General features: G+C 40.5%; 1 protein-coding gene across 1 annotated transcript in view; it reads right to left on the bottom strand.

Moving 5' to 3' along the window:
* The window catches only part of LOC134341435 (F-box/LRR-repeat protein 20), a 243,019-nt gene that overhangs the window by 89,612 nt on the left and 129,485 nt on the right, over positions 1–23,922 (bottom strand). Inside the window, exons 3-4 of the mRNA XM_063039288.1 lie at positions 15,730–15,804; positions 7,507–7,601 (exon numbers count right to left, since the gene is read on the bottom strand). Of these exons, the coding sequence (XP_062895358.1) occupies positions 7,507–7,601; positions 15,730–15,804 (170 nt within the window). The remainder of the gene's footprint in view (positions 1–7,506; positions 7,602–15,729; positions 15,805–23,922) is intronic.

A 23,922-nucleotide genomic window follows, 5' to 3' on the forward strand; every position in this document is an offset into this window, starting at 1 on the left:
TAACAATCACTAAGAATTACAAACACCTGTTTAAAGAAAACTTTATTACTTTATTGAATCATGTAAAAAGGATTATCATTAAATTGGTCACCTCTTTCAATATCGTTGATTGGACGAATTAATTCTATTAAAATGAATATTCTACTTAAATTTATACATCTTTTTCAGGCTTTACCCAATTTTATTCCTAAATCCTTTTTTGACTCTCTTGATTCTATTTATCCTCCCATATATGGGAAAATAAATGTCCTCGTTTAAATAAATTTTATCTTCAAAAATCTAAAAAGTCTGGAGGTTTAGCTTTACCTAATTTTAGGTTTTATTACTGGGCAGTTAATATACGTTATCTTATGTTTTGGCTGTATTATACTAATCATGTAGACTGTCCGGTATGGGTTTCTTTAGAAGCTAACTCCGTTAATAAATTTTCTATTATTTCTCTTCTTGGGTCCTTACTTCCTTAATTGTAAGTAAACTAGAAGTCCCATTTATTCTAATTTTTTCTTTAAACCCTCCATGACTGATTTAGTTTTTAAAGAATGGGACAGGTTGGGTAATAAATGTTTTTGGGATCTGTTTGTAGGAGGAAATCTTTTTGTCATTTGAGCAACTGTCAGCTAAATACAGCTTACCCAAAACTCATTTTTTTAGATATCTACAAATTAGAGCCTTTCAATTATACACATTTCCTATAAGCTCAGATAAAAACTTACTAGACGTAATTTTTAATTTGACACCTTTTCATAATGGTTCAATATCTAATATTTATGGTATGTTACTGGAGACAAGGAATATTCCTTTAGACCAAGGGGTGTCAAACTACCGGCACATGGGCTGGATGCGGCCCGTGAAGGGTGTCATACTACCGGCCCACAGGATGATTTAGGGAAAAAAAAGTATATTCATGACGATTTATTATGTATCTGTATGGCAGCCGCTCTCTCTCCCACCGCTGTCTGTGCTGTCTGCTGCGCCGGCAGCTTGTGTGTACTTAGAAAACAATAGGCGGCAGTTAACAACCCGCTGTGCATAAGCACCTACCACCCTGCACTGAAGACCACTAGGACCCCACATCATCAGACACAGTATAAACACACAGAGTACTCAGGAAAGTAACACCTGTAGCAAGGCTGCGACTGTTTGCTGCTGTGGTTCAAAATGCTTTCCAAGAAAAGAAAAGTTGACCTGGAAGGTGGGATATTTAACGATAATTGGAAAGATTGTTTTTTCTTCTGTGAGGTCAATGGCACACCTGTGTGTCTGATGTGCTCGCAACAAGTGGCTGTGGCAAAAGAGTACAATGTCAAATGACACTATGAGATGTCACACAGAGAAAAATATGACAAGTGCGCAGGATGACTCAGAATGCAAAAGGTAAACGAGCTTGAAGCAGCTCTGAAAAAACAGCAATCAGTGTTCACCAAAAGTCAAGAGACTCATGATGGAGCTGTCAAGGCCAGCTATGTTATTGCCAACAAAATAGCTGCTGCGTCGAAGCCATAGTCGGGGCGGGGGGAGAATTCATCAAAACATGCATGCTGACGGCGGCTGAGCTGGTATGCCCTGAGAAGAGACAGGCTTTTGGTAATATCAGCTTGTCAAGAAGTACCAGGGCAGAGAGAATCGGGGATCTTGCAGGAGATTTGAACAGTCAACTAGATGACAAAGTGAAGTCATTTATTGCCTTCTCTGTTGCAATTGTTGAGAGCACCAACGTGACTGATGTAGCTTAATTGGGAATATTTATTCGTGGTGTTGATGCATCTTTGACTGTCACGGAGGAGGTTGTGGAGATGGTGCCCATGACAAACTCCACAACGGCGAACGACATTTTCTCCAGCCTCGTCAAGGCCTTGGACAGACTGGGGGTTGACTGGAGTCACGCTGTCAGCGTGGTAATTGATGGTGCACCGTCCATGGTCGGGAAAAAAGCAGGTGTTGTTGTGAAACTCAGAGAGAAAGTTCAGACGGAGAATCCAGAGCAGGAGTTCTGGAATTTTCATTGTATTATAAGGGGATAGTGGGGTAGGAGTTGTGTAGAGGTGCAGTTGTGTAGCAGCAGCCTGAAAATGGACAATCATGGATGTAGTAATCAAAATGGTTAATTTTAATAGAACCAAGGGGCTCAACCATCGGCAATTTGATACTCTTTTGTCCTAAAGTAATATTGAACATGGCCTACCCTACCACACTGAAGTCCGCTGGTTGAGCAGAGGGGTTGTGCTCAAAACAATTTTTTCAATTACGTGTGGAAATTGGACTACCCATTAACGAGAAAGGGAAGCCAGTGGCAGAGTTGGATGACCCAGACTGGCTTCATGATCTTACATTTTTGGTGGATATAACAGAGCACTTAAATGTGCTTAGTGTTAACATGCAAGGCCGCAACAAACTTGTTATGGAATACTACATTCCTGCATTCGTGCCTTTCAAATTAGGCCTGTGGGAGATGCAACTAACCCGGAGGAACCCAGCTCATTTCCCCTCTTTGCAGTCTGTGTGTGTCGCTCATGGGAATAATGACAACATGGACAGGTACAAGGTCAAAATATCACGGCTGAAAAGTGAGTTTCAGAATCGTTTCCGAGTCTTCACTCAGCTCGAGAAGGAATTCTCACTATTTTGCTCGCCGTTTGCCATCAACGCAGCATCAGATGTGCCGGAGGAACTCCAAATGGAACTAATTGAAATTCAGTGTAACTCAGCTTTGAAATATAAATTTGAGACTGTGGGTCTGGATTCATTCTATCAATACCTGGGACTGATGTACCCCAAGATGACAGACTTTGCCTCAAAGATCCTTTGCATGATTGGAACAACATATCTCTGTGAGCAGGCATTCTCCATAATGAACATTAACAAATCCAAACTATGCTCGCAGCTGACACATAGACATCCAAATGACATTATGAAAATCACAACTGCCCAGAAATTGGTCCCTGATGTCGACAGGCTGGTTAAAGCCAAGAGACGTCAGGTGTCTGGAAGCAGCAAGTGAAAAATGAGTGACACTGTTCGATGAACTGCGACATGTAAGCAAAATGCATTATAAAATATTGAGTGTCATAATATTGTGATTCATTCATTCTCTGACTATTCTATTATTGTAAATGTGATCACTTCAATAAAAATTAGAGGCTCACTGTGTTCATTGTCTGAGGTTGATTGCTGGAAGTAGGCTAATAAAAATTAGGTGCAGTTGTATACAACTTGTTTTGTTAGGTCTACATTTGCGTCCGCTAATGTTTGATTTCAAATGGTTTATTATTGGAAAGGTTGTGGCTCCCAAAACAATCTTAGCCAACTTTCACAACTTTCATCACAACTCTCATCACAACTTTCTTGTAGCCTACAACTGTAAGTTAATACCGATCATAAAAATGATGCTTGCTAGGCAATCTTCTTCATAAGAAACAAAATTCCTAAAGGGAAACACTTTGTACTTATAGCAGAGACTGAGACACATGACAGCAGGTTGAAAAAATGAAGGCAACGAAAGCTGTGGGAGCACGCGCCCGTACATACGCACATGCACAAATGATCCGGCCCACACGAAGTCGCATTTTGCCCAATCTGCCCGTGACCTAAAATGAGTTCGACACCCCTGCTTTAGACAAATTAGGAATCTCTGGGAACAAGATTTACAGAATCAATATCTGAGGAAACTTGGAATGAAATTTTTAAACTAGTTAATACTTCATCGTTATGTGCTCGCCATTCTCTAATACAATTTAAGGTACATAGAGCTCATATGACTAAGGATAAGCTGTCGTGTTTTTATTTGAATATATCTCCTTACTGTGACAGATGTAATAATGGAGAAGCTTCATTAATTCATATGTTTTGGACTTGTCCGAGTCTTGAAAAATATTGAAAGGAAGTTTTTCAAAATTTTTCTTTACTTTTCAAAGTCAATTTTAAGCCTAACCATCTGACGGCCCTATTTGGTATTGTTGCAGGACAAGATATCAAGTTGAAGACAACTGATTTACATATTTTGGCCTTTAGCTCTCTTATAGCTAGGAGGGTGCTTTTGTTTAAATGGAAAGACGTTTTTCCTCCTACTCATGCTCAATTAGATTTAGACAAGATTCGTTGTTCAATTTCTGAATCTCGTCGAGACTTTCAAACATTGTGGGGATCTTTTCTGAATTACTTCCAAAATTTTCAAAACCTTATTAGTTTTAAAATTTAGATGTTGGCTAGTATTAATTTTTATTATATGAGAAGGTACTTTAGCTTTTTTTTCTCCTTAATAAACAGCTTTGGGAGGGGTCAGACTCTTACTTTGTAATAAATTAGGATATTTCAATTTAACTTTTGATTAACTTACATGAATACAGGGTAATGAGATAGTTATTATGAATAGATATAATGTAATTGGTAGTTTTTTAAAATCTTTTTTGACCTTTTATATATACTTTCTTGTACTCTGTATTCTTCTACGTATAAACTAATAAAAATATTGGAAAAGAAAAAAAGATCAATTGTACAAGACCAATGAAAAATCCCTTTACCCACCAGGAAAGGAATCTTTAAAATTCTCAGTCTGAAACTCTCTAAAGCTGTCATTAAAATCTGAGTTATGGAACATAGATTTTGAAGTTAAGGAAATCAATAGATGTGGGATAATCCAGTGTCGTGCACTGTTCAGCTAGGTTTTCTAAATATACAGTAACAAACAACAACAAACTCAAAATGGATTAAATTATATGCGCATTTATTACTTGCAAAGTAAGTCTACCTCTATATGTTAAGACATCAGTAGGTAGCTCAAACCTTACAGCTCAGAACAGACCACCTAGAGGGAGAAGGCAGAATACTGGGGCTGAGAGGATAAGTGGATCAGTTATAATGAAATAGTGGAGCAGACTTAATGGGTCATAAGGCCTAATTCTGCTCCTATATATTATGGCCTTGTTTTTATACATTTACAGAGTCCTGGAATCAATCAACTTCATGTCTTTGAAGAGATGTCGCTTCATTCTTTAATAATATTTCTGTTTTATCTTGCATTTGTCTTTAATGAGTCCATTTGTTTCTGAGGCTTCCCCCACTAACAACTGTCTTGTTTTTCTTTTGCTTTCAATCATGTAACTTCCTACCATAGATCACATACTCTACTGTTATGTACCCCTGGGGTTCCTTTTTGCTTAAGGTACAAGAAAGAACTGAGACTAACTTTTGGATTTCTGCTGGGAGACAGAGGGGCAGAGTCTGCCTTTCAGCTCGTGTTTACTCTTTTACAAGGACACTGATTACTGCTGTCAGCTTTTGGGTTGCCATGGAAAAACAGAGGGTTGTTCAACACAGACACCTTGTTAAAAAGAGAGAAAAAGAAAGAGACAGAGAGAGAGGCGAAGACTGCTCAGAGTTTGTTTACACTTTTGCAAGGACACTAGCAGCTTCCAAGTTCTTACAGAGAGAGAAGGGAGGAGCTGCTTGATAGACAGTTGGTATTTAGCACGGTGAGAGAAACAGAAGATCAGCTGTTAGACCTACAGACACATGGTTTGGACACTGAATGAGCTTTGTTGTGCCCACAGAAAAGGTGGGTTTTGGAGGATCGATCAGGTGGATCGATCAGTGGCTCTTGCAGTGTGAAAAGAGTGTGACCGGTGGGGAATTATTCATGTGTCCAACCCTCGCTTGGGTTGATAATTCTATCACAAAAAAATGGTCCCCTTTGTTGTGGTTACAGTAGGTGACTTCTAAAGGATTTCAGAGGACAATGGGAAGATCGATGGTGTCAGCTCGCCTGAAGACCCAAATCTCTCCCTCTCTCTCTCTCCATCACTATTCAACTCAATACCACGAACTGAACTGAACTTTACTCATCATCATAAGATTATCTAGTTACCCCTAGACTTGAAGAAGCTTGGTTTTCATATATTTCCACACTTATAAATTATATATATATTAACTACCATTAGTTAATAGCAATATTGGATTCCAAAGTGTTTTCCATTTCTGCTGGTTCTTTAACCCGTGACGGGGTACGTGACACTACCATAAATCATATACCCTTGCAAGCTTCCCATCCAAACACATCAACAAACCAGCAAAGCACTCTGGAATAACACAGGTTCCATTTCGTCACACTATATTTTACAATAGTTATAAATTCATAAAGACTTCAGAGATACAGAAATAGTCCCCCATTCCCTCCTTTTTGTCATTTCATAACACCATAATCTTCAAACAGAATTGTTAAGTTATGAGTACAGTAATCAGTGATTTCAGATATTCATGTAACAATACAGTCTCAGAGCTTTACTCAAGCAAAATTCTCTTTTCCTAGTCTGCACCAATATTTACCAATGTTCAATATCCTCTCCTTTTTTGTCCTACTATACTACACAAAAATCTCAAAAGAATAACAGCTTTATTATATACCAAGGTTATACCGTAATATAGATTAGTCGCCTGCTATCCTCCCAGCACTGTTATCAGCCACCATCCACTCCCTGCAGTATTATAATTGTGAATCTTGTCTTCTACTTTCTTAATCTTATGGGAAAAGCTACTTGCTTTCCAAATTACAACAATGAAAGGTAGAGAATTTTAACTGTAAATCTAGTAAATTTGAGTCCATAGGAGGCCTGGAGACCTGCCTTAGGTTTGTAAGACTGTCCGCATATGTGTGGGACGGAGGGAAGGGGCTTGATTTGCTGTTGTTGTTTTGTTATTTGTTGTGTTTTGTGTTGTTTTGCTGACATTTGTGGGCATGCTATGTTGGGGCCTGAACGTATGGCAACACTTGTGGCTAGCCCCAGCACATCCTTAAGCAGGGTTGTGTTGAAAAGTACCAAACAGCTTGTGAACCCATGAACCTATTTCTGCTCTCTTTTTGGAACTATTATTTATTTTAGTTTTATATGTATCCCTTTTTATAGTTTATAGTATTTCTATGTGTTCCAATATACCGCTGTCACATACAACAAATTTCATGACATATGTGAATAATATTAATATAGGTTCTGATCAGGAGCATTAAAAGCAGAAAATTCAAAGTTAATCAATTTAAGAGCGAAAAATCAGGAAGGATAAAGAGAAATGGAAACAGATAATTTGAGACCCAAAAATTCACGAGATGCCTTACAGTTGTAATTGAAATGGGCAAATTACTTTTCTTTGGTAACAAATGTATAATTTCACAGAATAAAATAGCTTCATCCTTTTACTCTAAGACTTAATCTGCAGGCCAAAGCTCCCTTATATAATTACATAGCTATGTTCAAAATTCTGAACATTATTTGCCTAGGAATCTTCAAAGATCATTACATGTTTGAAAAATAAAACAAAAGCTATGTTTGCTGAGCATACATACCTGAACAAAAATTCATGTTATTAATCAAATGTAATAATAATTAAGATTAATCCTACGTATGATGCTTTTTCACCTTTACCTACTGCTTGTTTGCTTGGCCAATACAAAATTTCCCAAGTATCACTAGTTATGAAATATAGTTTTACATTACTTGCAATTGCTAAATACAAATTTACCTTAAAGAGTTGTCTGCCACGCCAAGGCATCCACGCAAACTAAGCTTCCGTAAAAAGCCACCACACCTTTTGGAAATATTCTCTACTACTCGGCCCTGTGTAAGGAAAAAGAAACATAACACTTGTCTGACACAGTATAGAAGATATTCTCATAATGTATTAGATAACTTCAAAACCCAAATGAAAACATTCCATCTTTCCTTTCAAAATATGATACAATATGTTAATATTTAAATTGAAAAAGTTATTGCATCCAAGATAGATTTAAAAGTTCACAGAAGTTTAGAAAATGCTGGAGTGGCACTTAAGATTTAAAAAATGAAAAGGCAAGTTCATTATTTGGAGATCAGCCCTTCACTTGAATTAAATTCCCTGCATTTTAACTAAGCCTCTTCTTTAGTAGATGGTAAAAGAATTGCTACCAAATTATAAAAATCAAAGTCCGGGATCATCTCACAATAAAAAGAGACAAATTTCTACTCCTTGCTTTTAAAGGCACTTGCCTAGGATCCAATGGACTTGACATTAATGACATGTTATCAAAATACCATGATTCTACATCGCCAGTTATACTTTTGTATCTAACCACTAGGCTTTCTCAACATGCAAGTGCATCAGATGATAAGAGTTCAAAGCTGCATAATAAAAAAAACAAAAAAAAATCGTAGATTATACTTTGAGAAACCAGGGTATCAATAGAAATTGTTTTACAAATGAAAAGATTTGTTCAACAAAGGATGTTAAAGTCTTAAAACATTAGTTAAAGATTAGTACACATGGAATGATAGAAATGCTGTATAACTCCCAATTTGAATATTATGGGTGGGTCAAAATGTCAGGGAGTTGACCAACTGCGGATGCCCAGTTGTCTACACATATCTGAAAACAGCACCCCGCAGAAGGCTCATCAGCATTTGGAAAGACAATTTTAAGATTTTAGGACCACACCAGCAGTGTTACAAAGTGTCAGTAAAAACCCTAATTAGTTACAATGTGTGGACGGAGATCAAGTTGATGACTTCTTGCATCATCTTTCCTCCTTTCACCTTAAAAGAATTCATTATTGAAGGACACACACAAAATGTTGTAGTAAGTCAGCAGCCCAGGCAGCAACTATGGAAAAAGTGTTACATACCTTATAGATATCTTGTGACTGTCTTATGAGGATGATGTAATGGTCTTTTGGAGGTCACCTGATGCAATTTTCCCGCCGTTGTAAGGTCACGTGATGACATGTTCACCACGGGTATAAAAGGAGACCCCTGGGGTGATGCAGTTAGTTTTCCAGTTAGAACGTCAACCAGATACTCCGTTCTACTGCTTATTAATCTTATGATGCAGTTTTGATTTAAAACAGAGTTTTACGCTCTTTTGTAAGGTACAACAGCGTTGGGCTGGCTGCTTTTTCCGTAGTATTGGAGAGTGAAGACAGGATCCTGAAGGAGTCGTTCGACGGTTGAAAGAATCGACCATTATTGAATTTGTTCAAGTAAGATTATCTGCAGGAGACAGCCTCTGCTAAAAGCAGCAGAAAAAGCTGAGCAGGATCTATTATCCAGAGGGAAAGGTCAGTGCTTTTAAACCATTTTATTTCCATCATAATGAATCCTGCGGACAAGGCAGGATCCGGCTGGAATCGACAGTGATGTTGTGATTTCGAGGAATTCTTTACTTCAGGAAAGTCTCTCCTAATTGACTGTACAAATCTCTTGGACTTTCTAACTTACCATTCTAAGAACTGTGTTTGAATTTACCACTTTAAGAACTGTTTTCGCATTTATCGCTTTAAGAACTAGTACTGAGTGGCGGTTTGTTAAATGGCTGCATAGCAGTTTACTTCCAGTTAAGATTTTCGTTTGTTTATCTTTTATTAATATTGAGCAAAGTGTAATAAATGTTCGATTGTTTTTAAAAAACTTACCTCAATTGATACTGATATTCATTGTTGCGGATCACGTGCCAAAAGTAGTTGATATTTCATGCCGAAAGCCTTCATCAAGACTGAGAAAAAAAAGCTTAACAGCTGAATTAAAAGGTTGGGGGAGAGAAGAGGGAAATGCCAGGCGATAGGCGGAGCAAGATGGAGCATGATACCTCTTCTTAAGAAACCCTATGAGCTCTACTCTGGGTGTAAGTAGGTGATTAAGACAAAGCCTGGGCTCCTCACATCTGTTGTGCAACATGTGCTGTCAATCTTATAGCTTGGCTCAGAAGTACTTGGAAGTCAATGCCATTTGCTATCCTGAGGATAAGGCAGGAGTAGATGGATCATTGCTACTTCTATCTGATAAGTATGTCTGTCTTCTCTGATAAAAATCACTAGAGACATGGTGTAGAAGAAACAGAGAGATGCCATGATGCATGAGCCAAGAATGGAAAATTACACTGATACTCATACAGATTTTGAATCCTTCATATCCAGTTAATTATCCTGGGTTTGTCAAAGCCAAAAGCATAATTACTAGTTTTAAGACCACAAGAATGGAATCTACTTTCACCAGGCACAAAAATTTCCATGAAGGATTTTGACACTTGAGATGAATGATTCCCAGAATAACTGATGCCATGATTAAGGAAGGCATTTTTGTTGGTCAAACAGATTCTAGTAGGACTGAAAAAAATCACATGGAAGGAATCCAAGGATGTTGCTGAAAATTTTCTTGACAACTGCAGAGGACCAAAGTATGTACAACTAGCTGGTAACATGTTTCAAGTATACAAATCAAGAAGTGCAACATATCACTAAAGATTCATTTTCTGCATTTCCATTTAGACTATTCCCTTGCAAATCTTATCAATGCCAGTGATGAACATGGTGAAATGTTTCATCCAGGACATTGCGGTCATGGAGTGACTCTATCAGGGCATCTGGAATCCAACAATACTGGCTTATTATTGTTGGACACTTAAGTGAGAAGCCTCAGGCACAGAGTACAAATGAAAATCATCAACAAAGCATTTTTGGCTTTTGATAAAACATTTTGAACTATTGCAAAAACATCTGCACCAGTATGCAATTAAACACATATTAAATAAAACTTAATTTCTTGTGTCTCATAATTCCAAAGTGATTCAGGTAGTCTGAAATTATATTTGTGTTCAGCTTCAAGCAGTCTATCATAACCAATACAAAAAGTGTCAACAAGGGCAAAACACTACATGGAGCTGGTGAAAAAAATTAATAACGTAGAAATTTTGTAGATAGTGAATATCTAGAATTCTCTGCACTAGCAGGAATTATAAATTGGATCATTAGAAAAATCGGAACAGAAGTGAGTAAATATTTGACAGATCGAGATAGAGTGAGATATGGAGCAACAGCACTGAACACGAGATGGGGCTAGTAAAATGAAGTTCAACCACAATCATATTTTAATAAATGGCAGGTTAGATGGATCTAATGACCAACCTCTGTTCCCATTTTCTTGTGCTTTTGTGCACTGTGCCCTTTCCCACCTATTATCACCCAAGATCACAGCGAAAATGCATTGATCCTTTAGTACTATCTTATAAGGCTCCAGCAAACAAAGTTCTAAGCTTCAGAGCATTGTCAAGTTGTTTCTACTGAGGCAAAATGTGGATAAATATTTGGTCTAACTCTCATACCTAGAAGGTAGCTCCTGACTGGAATCATCTAAGATTCAATTTCCCTCAGAAAAGAGTGGATTTGGCTGGCCTGGGGAAGAAATTTAAGAGAGAGCTCCTGCTTGACATTCCCAAACAGACACACCTCTACAGGCTATCTTTTATTCTGACAGGCACGTACAAGCACAGCTATTGTTGGTGGTTATTTCAGATGGTGATGAGAATGTACAGAGGGGCAAGACAGATCATCTGGTTGAATGGTGTTGCAGCAACTACCCTGTACTCAGATAAAGGAAGCGAAGAGAACACACACCAATCCTCTTCCACAGATCAGAAGTTGAAAGGGTGTGAAGTGTCATGATTCTGAGCATAAACATCTCTGAGGACCTATCCTGAGCCCAATATATTGATGTAATTATTTTATTTTAGTGATACAACAAAGAGTAGGCCCTTCAAGGCGCAGTGCCCAGTAAGACTAATTTAAAACCTAACTTAGTTATGTGATAATTTATAATGACCAATTAACCTACCCGATACATCTTTAGCTTGTGGAAGGCTACCAGAGCACCCAGGAAAACCCAGGAAGTCCACAGATGAAGCCAGAATTGAAGTCTAAATTCTACTGCCCTGAGCTGTAATAGCATTATATTCGCAAACAACAGGAATTCTGCAGACGCTGGAAATTCAAACACACATCAAAGTTGCTGGTGAACGCAGCAGGCCAGGCAGCATCTCTAGGAAGAGGTACAGTCGACGTTTCAGGCCGGGACCCTTCGTCAGGACTAACTGAAGGAAGAGCTAGTAAGAGATTTGAAAGTGGGAGGGGGAGGGGGAGATCCAAAATGATGGGAGAAGACAGGAGGGGGAGATATGGAGCCAAGAGCTGGACAGGTGATTGACAAAAGGGATATGAGAGGATCATGGGACAGGAGGTCCGGTGAGAAAAACAAGGCGGGGGGAATCCCAGAGGATGGGCAAGGGGTATAGTCTGTCCACGGCCTCCTCTACTGTAAAGATGAAGGTTGGAGGAACAACACCTTATATTCCGTCTGGGTAGCCTCCAACCTGATGGCATGAACATCGATTTCTCTAACTTCCGCTAATGCCCCACCTTCCCCTAGTACCCCATCCGTTATTTATTTTTATACACACATTCTTTCTCTCTCTCTCCTTTTTCTCCCTCTGTCCCTCTGACTATACCCCTTGCCCATCCTCTGGGATCCCCCCCCTTGTCTTTCTTCCCGGACCTCCTGTCCCATGATCCTCTCATATCCCCTTTGCCGATCACCTGTTCAGTTCTTGGCTCCATCCCTCCCCCTCCTGTCTTCTCCTATCATTTTGGATCTCCCCCTCCCCCTCCCACTTTCAAATCTCTTACTAACTCTTCCTTCAGTTAGTCCTGACGAAGGGTCTCGGCCTGAAACGTCGACTGTACCTCTTCCTAGAGATGCTGCCTGGCCTGCTGCGTTCACCAGCAACTTTGATGTGTGTTGTTAGCAATATATTGACTGCTACTATAGTGGCACCCAGTTATAGGGAGAAGTGTTGATATTCAAGAAGCCCAGCATAGCCACCAGTTTCTGAGGGATAATCATATTAAATGCTGAAGTCAATGAACAACATCCTGGTGTCTGAGACACCAAATTCCAGGTAGGGCAGAATAAAATGAAGTGCAGAGGCTGCGGCATCATCAGTGTAGTGATTTGAGTGATAAGCAAACTGAAAAAGGTCCAATTTAAAAGGAAGAAGAGATTTAATGCAATCTATAACAGTTGCTCGAAGTACTTTATTGTTTGAGATCAGTGCCACTGATGGTAATCATTGAGATAGGTTACTGTTGCTATCTTGGGCACCAGGATGATGGTGGTTGCCTTGAAACACACAGAGTTAATGGGCTGTTCCACAGAGATGTTGAAGATGCCTATTACAACCACTGTTCTAAACAAAGCACCAATTAATGTAAACGAAAAGAAGGCTAGCATTAATAGCAGTTATTATGGTATCCAGCTAAGATTCAATCACAAAAGTCTCCAATTCAATGGTTGAATAGATTTTAAATGTTATTATCAACACAAAGACAATAATTAAGTGACGGCAGTGTAAGCTTATGTAAGGGGGTTTCAACTTTTATGTTACTGTGGAGGCTAATTAAAATGGTGTCTTTGTTATGTTAATCTGGGGAATGCGGCTTTGTTGTGTTAAATGCTGAGAAAGTTTGCGCTAGCAGCTCGTTTTTCTTTAGGATGTGATAAGTAAGTGCTATTAACCAATTGGGATAGTTGTTGTGGTTTTGGTGTATTTGAAGATACTGTATGCGCGGGGTTTTGGGGGAGAAGGTGGGAGAGCGAGACAGAGGATGGACAAGGTGCTGTGAGTCCGCTAACGGGGTCGGACCCCAAGCGGGACGTTCGGCGAGGAGACGGAGACGGACTCGTGTGGAGCGTCTGGTCGACCACCGTTGTTGGTCCCAGGCGGCTGGTCAAGGTGGTCCGAGGGGGTCGCAGGGTGAAGAAGAAGGTCCTTGAGCTCCAACGGGTTTTGTGCACGAAGAGATTGAACTTTGATAAGTGTGGCGCCTTTTATTTTCCTTTTATATTTTATTCTCTTTTAATTATCTAGTTCCAGTAATATCTATAAACTGTAAATCATTTAATTGCATCTGGTGTATTGTCTGTTATTTGGGCGGGGTGGGGTACATCACACAGCATCCACACAAACGAATTACCCAGTTTGCCGGGGCCGAGGCTGTTTCCCTAGATGACAGCGAGCCGAGCGACCCTGAGGGTGGCCGGGGGGACGGGGGCTACACTTATACTTACTGCGAGTAATTCATCAACTTTTGACCTAAACAACAAAATCTGAGTTCAGAGATTTTGTACATCTGAAGACCCAAAGCTTTTCACAACCTTTGAATTAGCTGAGCAGCTTCTCAAGAGCCTGCCCGGACTTCAGCTTGACCATCAGCCTGAAGAAAACCAACGCGTTGGGCCAAGGCATTGAGCACCCCCCTGCCATTACCGTCAACAACTACAAGCTGGAGGTAGTTCACGAGTTTACATACCTTGGCTCCATCATCACGGACAGCCTCTCCCCAGACCCTGAGATCAACAGACGGATCAGACGAGCAACCTCAACATTCACCAGGCTGACAAAGAGAGTCTGGGAGAACAGAAAGCTGACGATGCACACCAAAGCTGCAGTCTACAGGGCCTGAGTCCTCATCACACTGCTTTATGGCAGCGAGACCTGGAGCCTCTACTATAGACAAGAATGGCGTCTCAACACCTTCCACTTTCGCAGCCTGAGACTCATCCTGGACATCACGTGGACTGACTGAGTCACCAACAATGAGGTGCTGGACCGCACCCAGATACCCAGCCCCTTCACCCTGCTCCAACAATGCCGTCTCCACTGGCTGGGCCACGTACACCACATGTCAGACAGGAGTATCCCGAAAGAGCTGCTGTACAGGGAACTGGCCTCCAGCAGAGAGCAGAAGGGCAGCCACATCTTCGTTTCAAAGACGTTTGCAAGAGAGACATGAAGTCACTGAAAATGAACGTCGAGAGGTGGGAGAACATCGCAAGTGATCACTCTCACTGGAGGCTGGAACTACGCAGAGGTCTAAAAAGAGAAGAGAAGCTGAGGCTTGCTGCTGAAGAAAAGCGCACTCATCGGAAAAACAGCACCAAGACATCACTGGAGGACAGCGCCTTCAAGTGCAGTCGCTGCAGCCGAGACTGTCAATCCCGTGTGGGCCTCTACAGCCACAACAGATGCTGCTCTAACACAGAGTGAAGCAAGACCTTCCACGCACAGATCCATGGTCTCGCGAGACCAACAGATGCCACCACAGTCACTATTGATTATATGGCACAGATAGGCAAAATATCACCGATATGTTCCAAAAACCAAAAAAATGGCCAGATTTCCAGGTAACAGGGGAGTATTTTGTTTAAAACGAGGTGGAAAAAGAACAACACTGTTTGCTCTTTGAGACATACATCATAGGATAAACTACTAGAGAATGTTATCATGGTCTTCGAACATCATCTCACTTCAAAAAGAGTTCCTCCAATAAAAAAAAATTAAGACTGGGAGCTGTCCTTGAACTTCAAGATTATGAAAGAATCATTATCAACCACGTCACAATGACACAGTCAAGAACTAAATAAATTTTAATATCTAATTGAGTGTAATGCATTTGCATGAATCAAAGAGTCATAGAGTCATAGAACACTACAGCACAAAAGTAGACCCTTTGGCCCATCTAGTCTATGCTGAATGTTTAATTTGCCTATTCCCATCAATCTGCACCTGTACCATAGTCATCCATACCCACACTCTTTCAATCTTATTTATATCTTTCCTGTTGGTAGGTGACCAAAACTGGGCACAATACTCAAAATTAGGTCTCAATAATATATTATATAATTTCAAATGTTTGAAATGTTTCAGAATTTTGTTCTACAGATCAAATTATGCTGGTTGTTTACCCAAAACCTTCATGAGATCTAAGCGCATTACAAATATACTTTTCTATGAGATTGTGATCAACCTGAAAAGAATATCATTTCAATTTTGTTGCAAAATTTAGATTTTCGACTGTAATTGTTCAGGAGATATTATACATTGTACCTCTATATCTCTTTGAAAGTCAAACAGGTCGATCCGCTGCCAGTTACTACCATCCAGTGCCAGGACATTCCAATACTGAAAACATAAAATAATTCAGTTAGTCTGAGAAAATCTATATAAACAGATTGAATGAGGAAATGGATTTATAAGAATGGATGTGAATAACAAAAGGTTGAATAATATTTCCCTTTTGAGAGTGTGTCTAATAAAAACAATTTCCTAAAAAGTTAATTTGATAAATTTTATCCCAACAGTTGTAACCCAGGCTTCTACCATAATCAACAGCCTGACAAGAATTGCATCATCCCATGAAAGCATGGCTATAAATTAAAAAGTCATCTATCTAGTTAGTAACATCAAATCTTTTTTATAAATTGTGTTAATTCTATTCAATTACCTCTTAGTACACGTGGGTCGTTTGAAATGTTTGTCTGAATTTCTATTTTGTCTTCCACCTTTCAAGGCACGATTGCACAGACACATGGACGTCAGTTAAGACTGGCAGGAAGAATTTAAAGGGACAGAGTTTTTTCTTCAGCGGTTTGATCGAAGCACAACTGCACAGGTACGTGGACATCAGTGAGTTAGAAAGGTGGGAAGAATCTTAAATAGAGACAGCATTATAGAGTGGGCATCGGAGGAGCGGGCCACAGAGTAGAGAAAGTCAGAGTAGGAGGGCTTTGGCTCAATGGGGCTTCAGCAATAACAGGTCGAGGCTAGGTAAGTTACATGACGAATAGGAGTTGGAAGTATGTCTGTGAGGCTGGTGTTCTGTACTGGGTGTCAGATGTGGGATGTCCAGCAGACTCCCAGCCTCCCATAATGCCACATCTGTGCCAGATGCGTTGAGCTGCAGCTCCTTAGGGACCAGGTTAGGGAACTGGGGGGGCAGTTTGATGACCTTCGTCTGGTCAGGGAAAGTATGGAGGTGACAGAGAGGAGCAAGTAGTCACACTGGGGTCTCAGGAGACAGATAAGTGGGTAACAGTCAGGCCAGGGAAGAGGAAAAGTCAGATACTAGACAGTACCACAATGGCATCCCTCTTAACAATATGTACTCATGTTTGAGTACTATAGGGGCGGGTGATAACCTATCTGGAGTAAGCAACAGTGGCTGCGCCTCTGGCACAGAAATTGGAAAAGCCAGAAAGGGCCATGAGAAGGCCTTGGTGAGCAGAATTAAGGAAACCCCCAAGGCATTGTAGAAGTATGTGAAGAGCAAGAGGTTAAGACGTGAGAAAATAGGTCCAATCAAGTGTGACACTGGAAAGGTGTGTCTGGAACCAGAAGAGGTAGCGGAGGTACTTAATTAAAACTTGGCTTTAGTCTTCACTACAAAAAAGTATCTTGTTGATTGTAGGAATGACTTACAGCCGACTGAAAAGCTTGAGCATAGAGACAATAAGAAAGAGAATGTGCTAGATCTTTTGGAAATCATCAAGCTGGAAGAATCACTGGGAGCAGAAGAGATGTACCCGAGGCTATTGGGGGAAGTGAGGGAGGAGAGCCTCTGACAATGATCTTTGCATCATCAATTGGGGACGGGGGAGGTTCTGGGGGATTGCAGGGTTGCAAATGTTGTTTCCTTATTCAAGAAAGGGAGCAGCGATAGCCCAGGAAATTATAAACCTGTGAGTCTTACCATCAGTGGTTGGTAAGCTGATGGAAAAGATCCTGAGAGGCAGGATTTATGAACCTTTGGAGATGCATAATATGATTAGGAATAGTCAGCACGGCTTTGTCAAAGGGCGGTCGTGCCTTATGTGCCTGATTGAATCTTTTGAGGATGTGACTACGGATTTTAGCAAGACATTTGATAAGGTACTCCATACAAGGCTAATTGAGAAAGAAAGGAGGCATGTGATCCAAGGGGACCTTGCTTTGTGGATCCAGAACTGGTTTGCACATGGAAAGCAAAAAGTGAATGTATATGGGCCATATTCTGCATGGAGGTTGGTGACCAGTGGTGTGTCACAGTGATCTGTTCTGTTGCCCCTTCTCTTTGTGATTTTTATAAATGACCTGGATGAGGAAGTCTGACGAAGTCTGGATGAGGTGTCCTGATGAAGGGTCTCGGCCTAAAACGTCGATGGTACCTCTTCCTATAGATGCTGCCTGGCCTGCTGCGTTCACCAGCAACTTTGATGTGTGTTGCTTGAATTTCCAGCATCTGCAGAATTCCTGTTGTTTGGATGAGGAAGTGGTGGGATGGGTTAGTAAATTTGCTGATGACAGAAAGGTTGGGAGTACTATGGATAGTGTGGAGGGCTGTCAGAGGACACAGCGGGATATTGATAGGATGTAAAACTGGGCTGAGAAGTGGCAGATGGAGTTCAACCCAGGTAAGTGTGAGGTGGTTCATTTTGGTAGGTCAAATATGATGGCAGATTATAGTATTAATGGTAAGACTACTGGTACTATTAATTAATGGTATTATTGGGGGGGAAAACCTACCTGGTGGAAGCAACAATGGCTGCCTCTCTGGCACAGAAATTAGAAAAGCCAGAAAGGGCCATGAGCAGGCCTTGGTAAGCATAATTAAGGAAACCCCCAAGGCATTCTAGAAGTATGTGAAGAGCAAGAGGTTAAGACCTCAGAAAATAGGACCAATGAAGTGTGACAGTGGAAAAATGTGTCTGGAACCAGAGGAGGTAGTAGAAGTACTTAATGAAAACTTGTGGAAAATCAGAGGGATCTTGGGGTCCGAGTCCATATGACACGCAAAGCTGCTGCGCAGGTTGACTCTGTGGTTAAGAAGGCATACAGTACATTGGCCTTCATCAATTGTGGGATTGAGCTCAGGAGCCGAGAGTTAATATTATAGCTATATAGGACCCTGGCCAGACCCCACTTGGAGTACTGTACTCATTTTTCGTCGCATCGCTACAGGAAGGACGTGGAAACTATAGAAAAGGTAGAGAGGAGATTTACAAGGATCTTGCCTGGAATGGGTAGCATGCCTTATGAGAACAGGTTGAGTGAACTTAGCCTTTTCTCCTTTGAGTGACAGAGGATTACAGGTGACCTTATAGAGGTGTAGAAGGTGATGAGAGGCATTGATCATGTGGATAGTCAGAGGCTTTTTTCCAGGGCTGAAATGGCTGACACGACAGAACACAGTTTTAAGGTACTTGGAAGTAAGTACAGAAGAGATGTTAGGGGTAAGTTTTTTATGCAGAGAATGGTGAGTGTGTGGGATGGGCTGCCGGTGACGGTGATGGAGGCAGATACGATAGGGTCCTTTAAGAGACTCCTGGATAGGTACATGAAGCTTAGAAAAATAAATGGCTATGAGTAACCCCAGATAAATTCTAAAGTAGATGTTTGGCACAGCATTGTGGGCTGAAGGTACTATATTGCACTGTAGGTTTTCTATGTTTCTTTCTCAGATGTTATTTTATCATGACAATATTAGCACATAGACTAACATCTCAAAAGTGCAAAAAGCAAACTTATAGTTAACCAATTCTGATTCTCTCTCTGCAGCATAATGAATTGTGCAAACTAAGATTCAGAACAAGTTTAAAACAATGTTGGATTGAGGTTTGGAACACCAGCAGCATCTTCCACTATTTTATCTTCAGCCCATCAACATCTTTATAATTTGATTTCTATCTGCACACACAAAGTACTTACTGATGGACAACAAAATTCTACTCTAAACCATTTAACCGTTCTTCCGCAGACCCACTTTCATAATGATTAGGAATTATATTATTAATGGGGCAGAAATGCATCAACATTTCAGCCTGTGTTAGATAACTTGCTACATATTGAGTTTTACTAGTCAGTGCCAGTTCAGTTCATATTTTCTACCATCTGTTCTGTAGAGCTAGAGAGTTAATGGGGCTATTGTAATAAATACATCAATTCACATTTCATTTATGGCAAATATTCTTATGGGCCAACTTTCTAATGATGTTTAATTCATTCATTGGAAGCCTGGGAATCTTGCACCAAACAAACTAAATTTCATTCATTTTCTTGTATAAGTGTTACACTAAACTTGCAAAAGAACAACCAGCTTTCATACTTGGTTTCTAGGGGTGTTCAAGACATTGTGAATATGCCCAGTGGGCACACAAATGAAGCAATGTGGCACTTAGTAACAGTTAAGGTTATGCACAGGTGGAGATTTGCACTTCTTTCATATTTATTTGAAATGGCAAAATGCCTTGCTATAATTAAAATGTAGTACATGCTGTGATGGTGAACTGCACTTACATTTAAAAACAGCCATTAATATTGTCATCCCTCTCCTCGAATGAGGAAGACAGCAACACCAGTCTCATAAGGCTTATATGTCACTTCTAAAGCCAAAAGCACTGTTTTTATGACCTCATGTCATAGATGTGTGAGTGAGATATTTCATTCAGCAACCTTTGGTTCCAGAATATATATCAAAAGAACTTCTACAATGAGTTCCTGGGCTTTGATATGTGGCTTTCAACAATCATGTTTATCTTCCGTATTAAGTACAACTCCAGCAAACAGCAGTTTTCCTCCTGATTTTCACTGACCTCAGTTTTATAAGGTCTGTATAGAGTCATACATAGAAAGAATTTTACAGCACAGGAAGGACTCCTTAGTCCACCATGTCAAACCAACATTTTGTCATCAGTACTATATGCCTACATTAGGCTGTGTAAATCTCACTTAAAACACTGCAACTGTCTTCACTATTTCTGGAAGCGGGTTCCAGAAATTAACCTATCAAACTCATTCCTTTCACCTTAAACCTATACCCACTTGTTTTTGATGAGTGTCCATAATCTATCTATAATGTCTCCTATAATTACATACTTCCAGCATTACACCCACTTACACCTGTGGTAAGCAAACCATGCCTATCCAATCACCTTAACTAAAATCCTAGAATGCAAGGAATATCCTGATAACCTCATTGGAAATACAACCTCTGAAATATATTCTATGTCCAAACAAACATGAACACAATCATGCCTTCACAATTATGCCTTCTTCAAAACCCACATCTGGGGTACTATGGCCGAGGTTCAAGATTCAGTGCAAAGGTTCCCCTAAACATCAGCATTTCTTTGTTCTGTATCTCCATTTCACTTCGCAAAATACATCATCTTGTGTGTGTCAGGATTAAATACCAACTGCTAACATCTGTCCGAATTCCCATTTGATTTACATACTGCTGTAAACTTGGGCAGTATCTAGGAACTATTCACAACATTCTCCATCTTAATAATTATATCTTATAAATTTACATCCGTTTATCGATACATCCTTGAATGTGCCATAATAGGTTGATAGGGCTGTAAACAAAGCTTCTGGCACATTGACCTTCATAAATCAAAGTACTGAGTACAGTAGCTGGAATGTGGACCACAGGTTACAACAGAAAATAGAGAAGGCATGTCAGAAGAGCATACAGGTGACCCCGCTTTTCGAACGTTCGCTTTATGAAACCTCACTGTTATGAAAGACCTACATTAGTTCCCTGTTTTCGCTAACAGAAGGTGTTTTCACTGTTACGAAAAAAATCAGCGCGTGATAAAAGGCAGCGCGCGCCCCGAGCAGCGGCTCTCCCCCGGATTCGGAACGGCATTCTCGCCAGCATTGCTTAAACACATGCCTATGAGCAGCCATTAGCAAGATGAGTTCTAAGGTATCGGAAAAGCCTGAAAGAGCTCATAAGGGTATTACACATAGCATAAAACTAGACATTATTAAGCGTTTCGATCGTGATGAACGAAGTAAGGACAAAGTGAGTTTGGATCGTGGAAGCTGACGAAGATCATGTTGAAAAGGTTTTGGCATCCAAGACCAAGAACTGATAGATGAAGAGTTGATGCAATTGGAAGAGGAAAGGATAACAATCAAAACCAAATTCATTAGCAAATTCATTAGGTGCAATCGGCAATCGGCACTGATCTGGGCCAACAATTACGTGTCGGGTGGCACCTAGTTAATTAGCATGTTTATTTCGGCTTTTTTCTTAAAGCTCTGCTGGGTGCATCCCGGCTACTGCTGGATCCCTGCGTGCTTCGCGGCAATGTATCGGTCAGCGGCCCGGAGGGTGGGGGCCACTGCACCACCCAACCTGCGACGATTCAGCCTAACACACCATCATCAGTGTGCCTGGCGCTGTCTTCCCGATTCCTGTAAGTGATACTACACTGTACATACAATATTTCTACTTTATATAGGCTGTGTATTTTTACGTGTTATTTGGTATGATTTGGCAGCTTCATAGCTTAAAGGGTACTGGAGAGAGTGTTTTTGCCAACAGCACTTGTGTGAGATTTTCGCTTCGGAGAACAGTGCTGGCAATGATTGTGGAAAAGTATTTCTACTTTATATAGGCTGTGTATTTATCATATCATTCCTGCTTTTACTATATGTTACTGTTATTTTAGGTTTTATGTGTTATTTGGCATGATTTGGTAGGTTATTTTTGGGTCTGTGAACGCGCACAAAATTTTCCCATATCAATAAATAGTAATTGCTTCCCGCTTTACGACACTTCGGTTTACGAACCGTTTCATAGGATCACTCTACCTTCAAATGGCGGGGGAAACCTGTATTATGATAGTTATCAATATTTTAACATGCAGATAGATCGGGAAATTCAGGTTGGTAATGAATGCCTATAAGATGGCTTTTTAGAGCAGTTTGTCATTGAGCCTACAAGATGATCAACTCTACTGAATTAGATGTAATGAACCGTAAGTGATTATGGAGTTTAACATAAAGGAACTCCTAGGTGCCAGTGATCTCAATATGATTCAATTCAACTTGAAATCTGACAGGTTTAAATAGAGTGTCCCTATCTCAGATTAGGAGAATGGGCAAGAAAGTAGCAAATTAAATATAAGGTTGGAAAATGAAATGTCATGCACTTTGGTAGAAGATCTAAATGGACAGACTGTTTTCTAAATGAGGAGAAAATCCAAAAATTTGAGACGCGAAGAGACTTGGAAATCCTTGTGCAGAATACCCTAAAGGTTAACTTGCAGGTTGAATCAGTTTTGAGGAAGACAAATGCAATGTTAGCACTTATTTCACGAGATCTAAGATAAGTATAATGCTGAGGCTTTATAAGGCATTGGTGAGTTCTCACCTTGAGTTTTGTCAATAGTTTTGGGCTCCTTAACTAAGAAAAGGTGTGCTGGCGGGACTTCCAGGTCATCAAGGGAATGGCGGCGTAAGGAAAAGGTCTCTTGACAAAAAAGAAGGTAAACTGCCCCAAAATCGAATTTAGACAAATACTTAATATTGCATAACTATATTAATAAAAGGGGCAAGGATGATGTCTAAGAACAAGATTAAAAAGTCCGCTTCGAAGGCTGATAAACATAAAGAGACGCAGCAAGGCGACGGGCCTAGCTCCCCCACGGCAAGCCAGGACGGAGATAATGAGGGGGAATCGGTGACTCTGTCTTTGAATCTCGGAGAGATTCGCGAGTTCCAACAAGATAACAGCAAACAGCTGGAAGATATTAAAGGAGAAATAGTAAAAACTAACTCGCGGATAGATGAAGCCGAAGCGAGGATTGTTGGAATTGAAGAGAAGCTACAAAACGCCGAGGAAGTGATAGCAGAAATGCTGAAGCTACAAGACCAGCTCCAGTGGAAACTAATAGATCAAGAAGGCCGCTCAAGAAGGGAAAATGTGAGGATTTACCGAGTTCCCGAAGGAACCGAAGGTAAACCCGGATTGATGATTCCCTTCTTAGAGAAGCTGCTTAGAGAGAACCTTGATATACCAGCCGCAAAAGACCTACAGATAGAAAGGGCTCACTGTGCATTGGCACCACAGCCCCCGGCAGGTGCCCAGGCCAGATCGATTCTGGTCAGATTTCTCAGTTACAGAACGAAGGAAGAGGTGCTTAAAAGGGCATGGCAAAATAAAGGTTTCATGTGGAACAACTGTAAAATCAGTTTAGACCACGACTATGCACCGGAGATTCTTGCCAGACGGAAGGAATATACGGAAACACGGAGAGTCCTGAAGGAAAACATCATCAGATTCCAGACCCTGTATCCAGCTTGGCTGAGAGTCTTTTACGACGAAGGGACAAAACCTACACTACGGTGGAGGAGGCAACGTTGGACCTGGCGGACCAGGGACTACCTATTAAAGTTATCACCCAACCGGAGTCGCTACTGTAGAGGATTCAGCAGAAGTCGTGACAGTTAGTGGGCGAGGACGCTCCACAC

The sequence above is a fragment of the Mobula hypostoma genome (genome assembly GCF_963921235.1).
Source record: "Mobula hypostoma chromosome Y unlocalized genomic scaffold, sMobHyp1.1 SUPER_Y_unloc_4, whole genome shotgun sequence".
In the NCBI taxonomy this organism is placed as follows: domain Eukaryota; kingdom Metazoa; phylum Chordata; class Chondrichthyes; order Myliobatiformes; family Myliobatidae; genus Mobula; species Mobula hypostoma.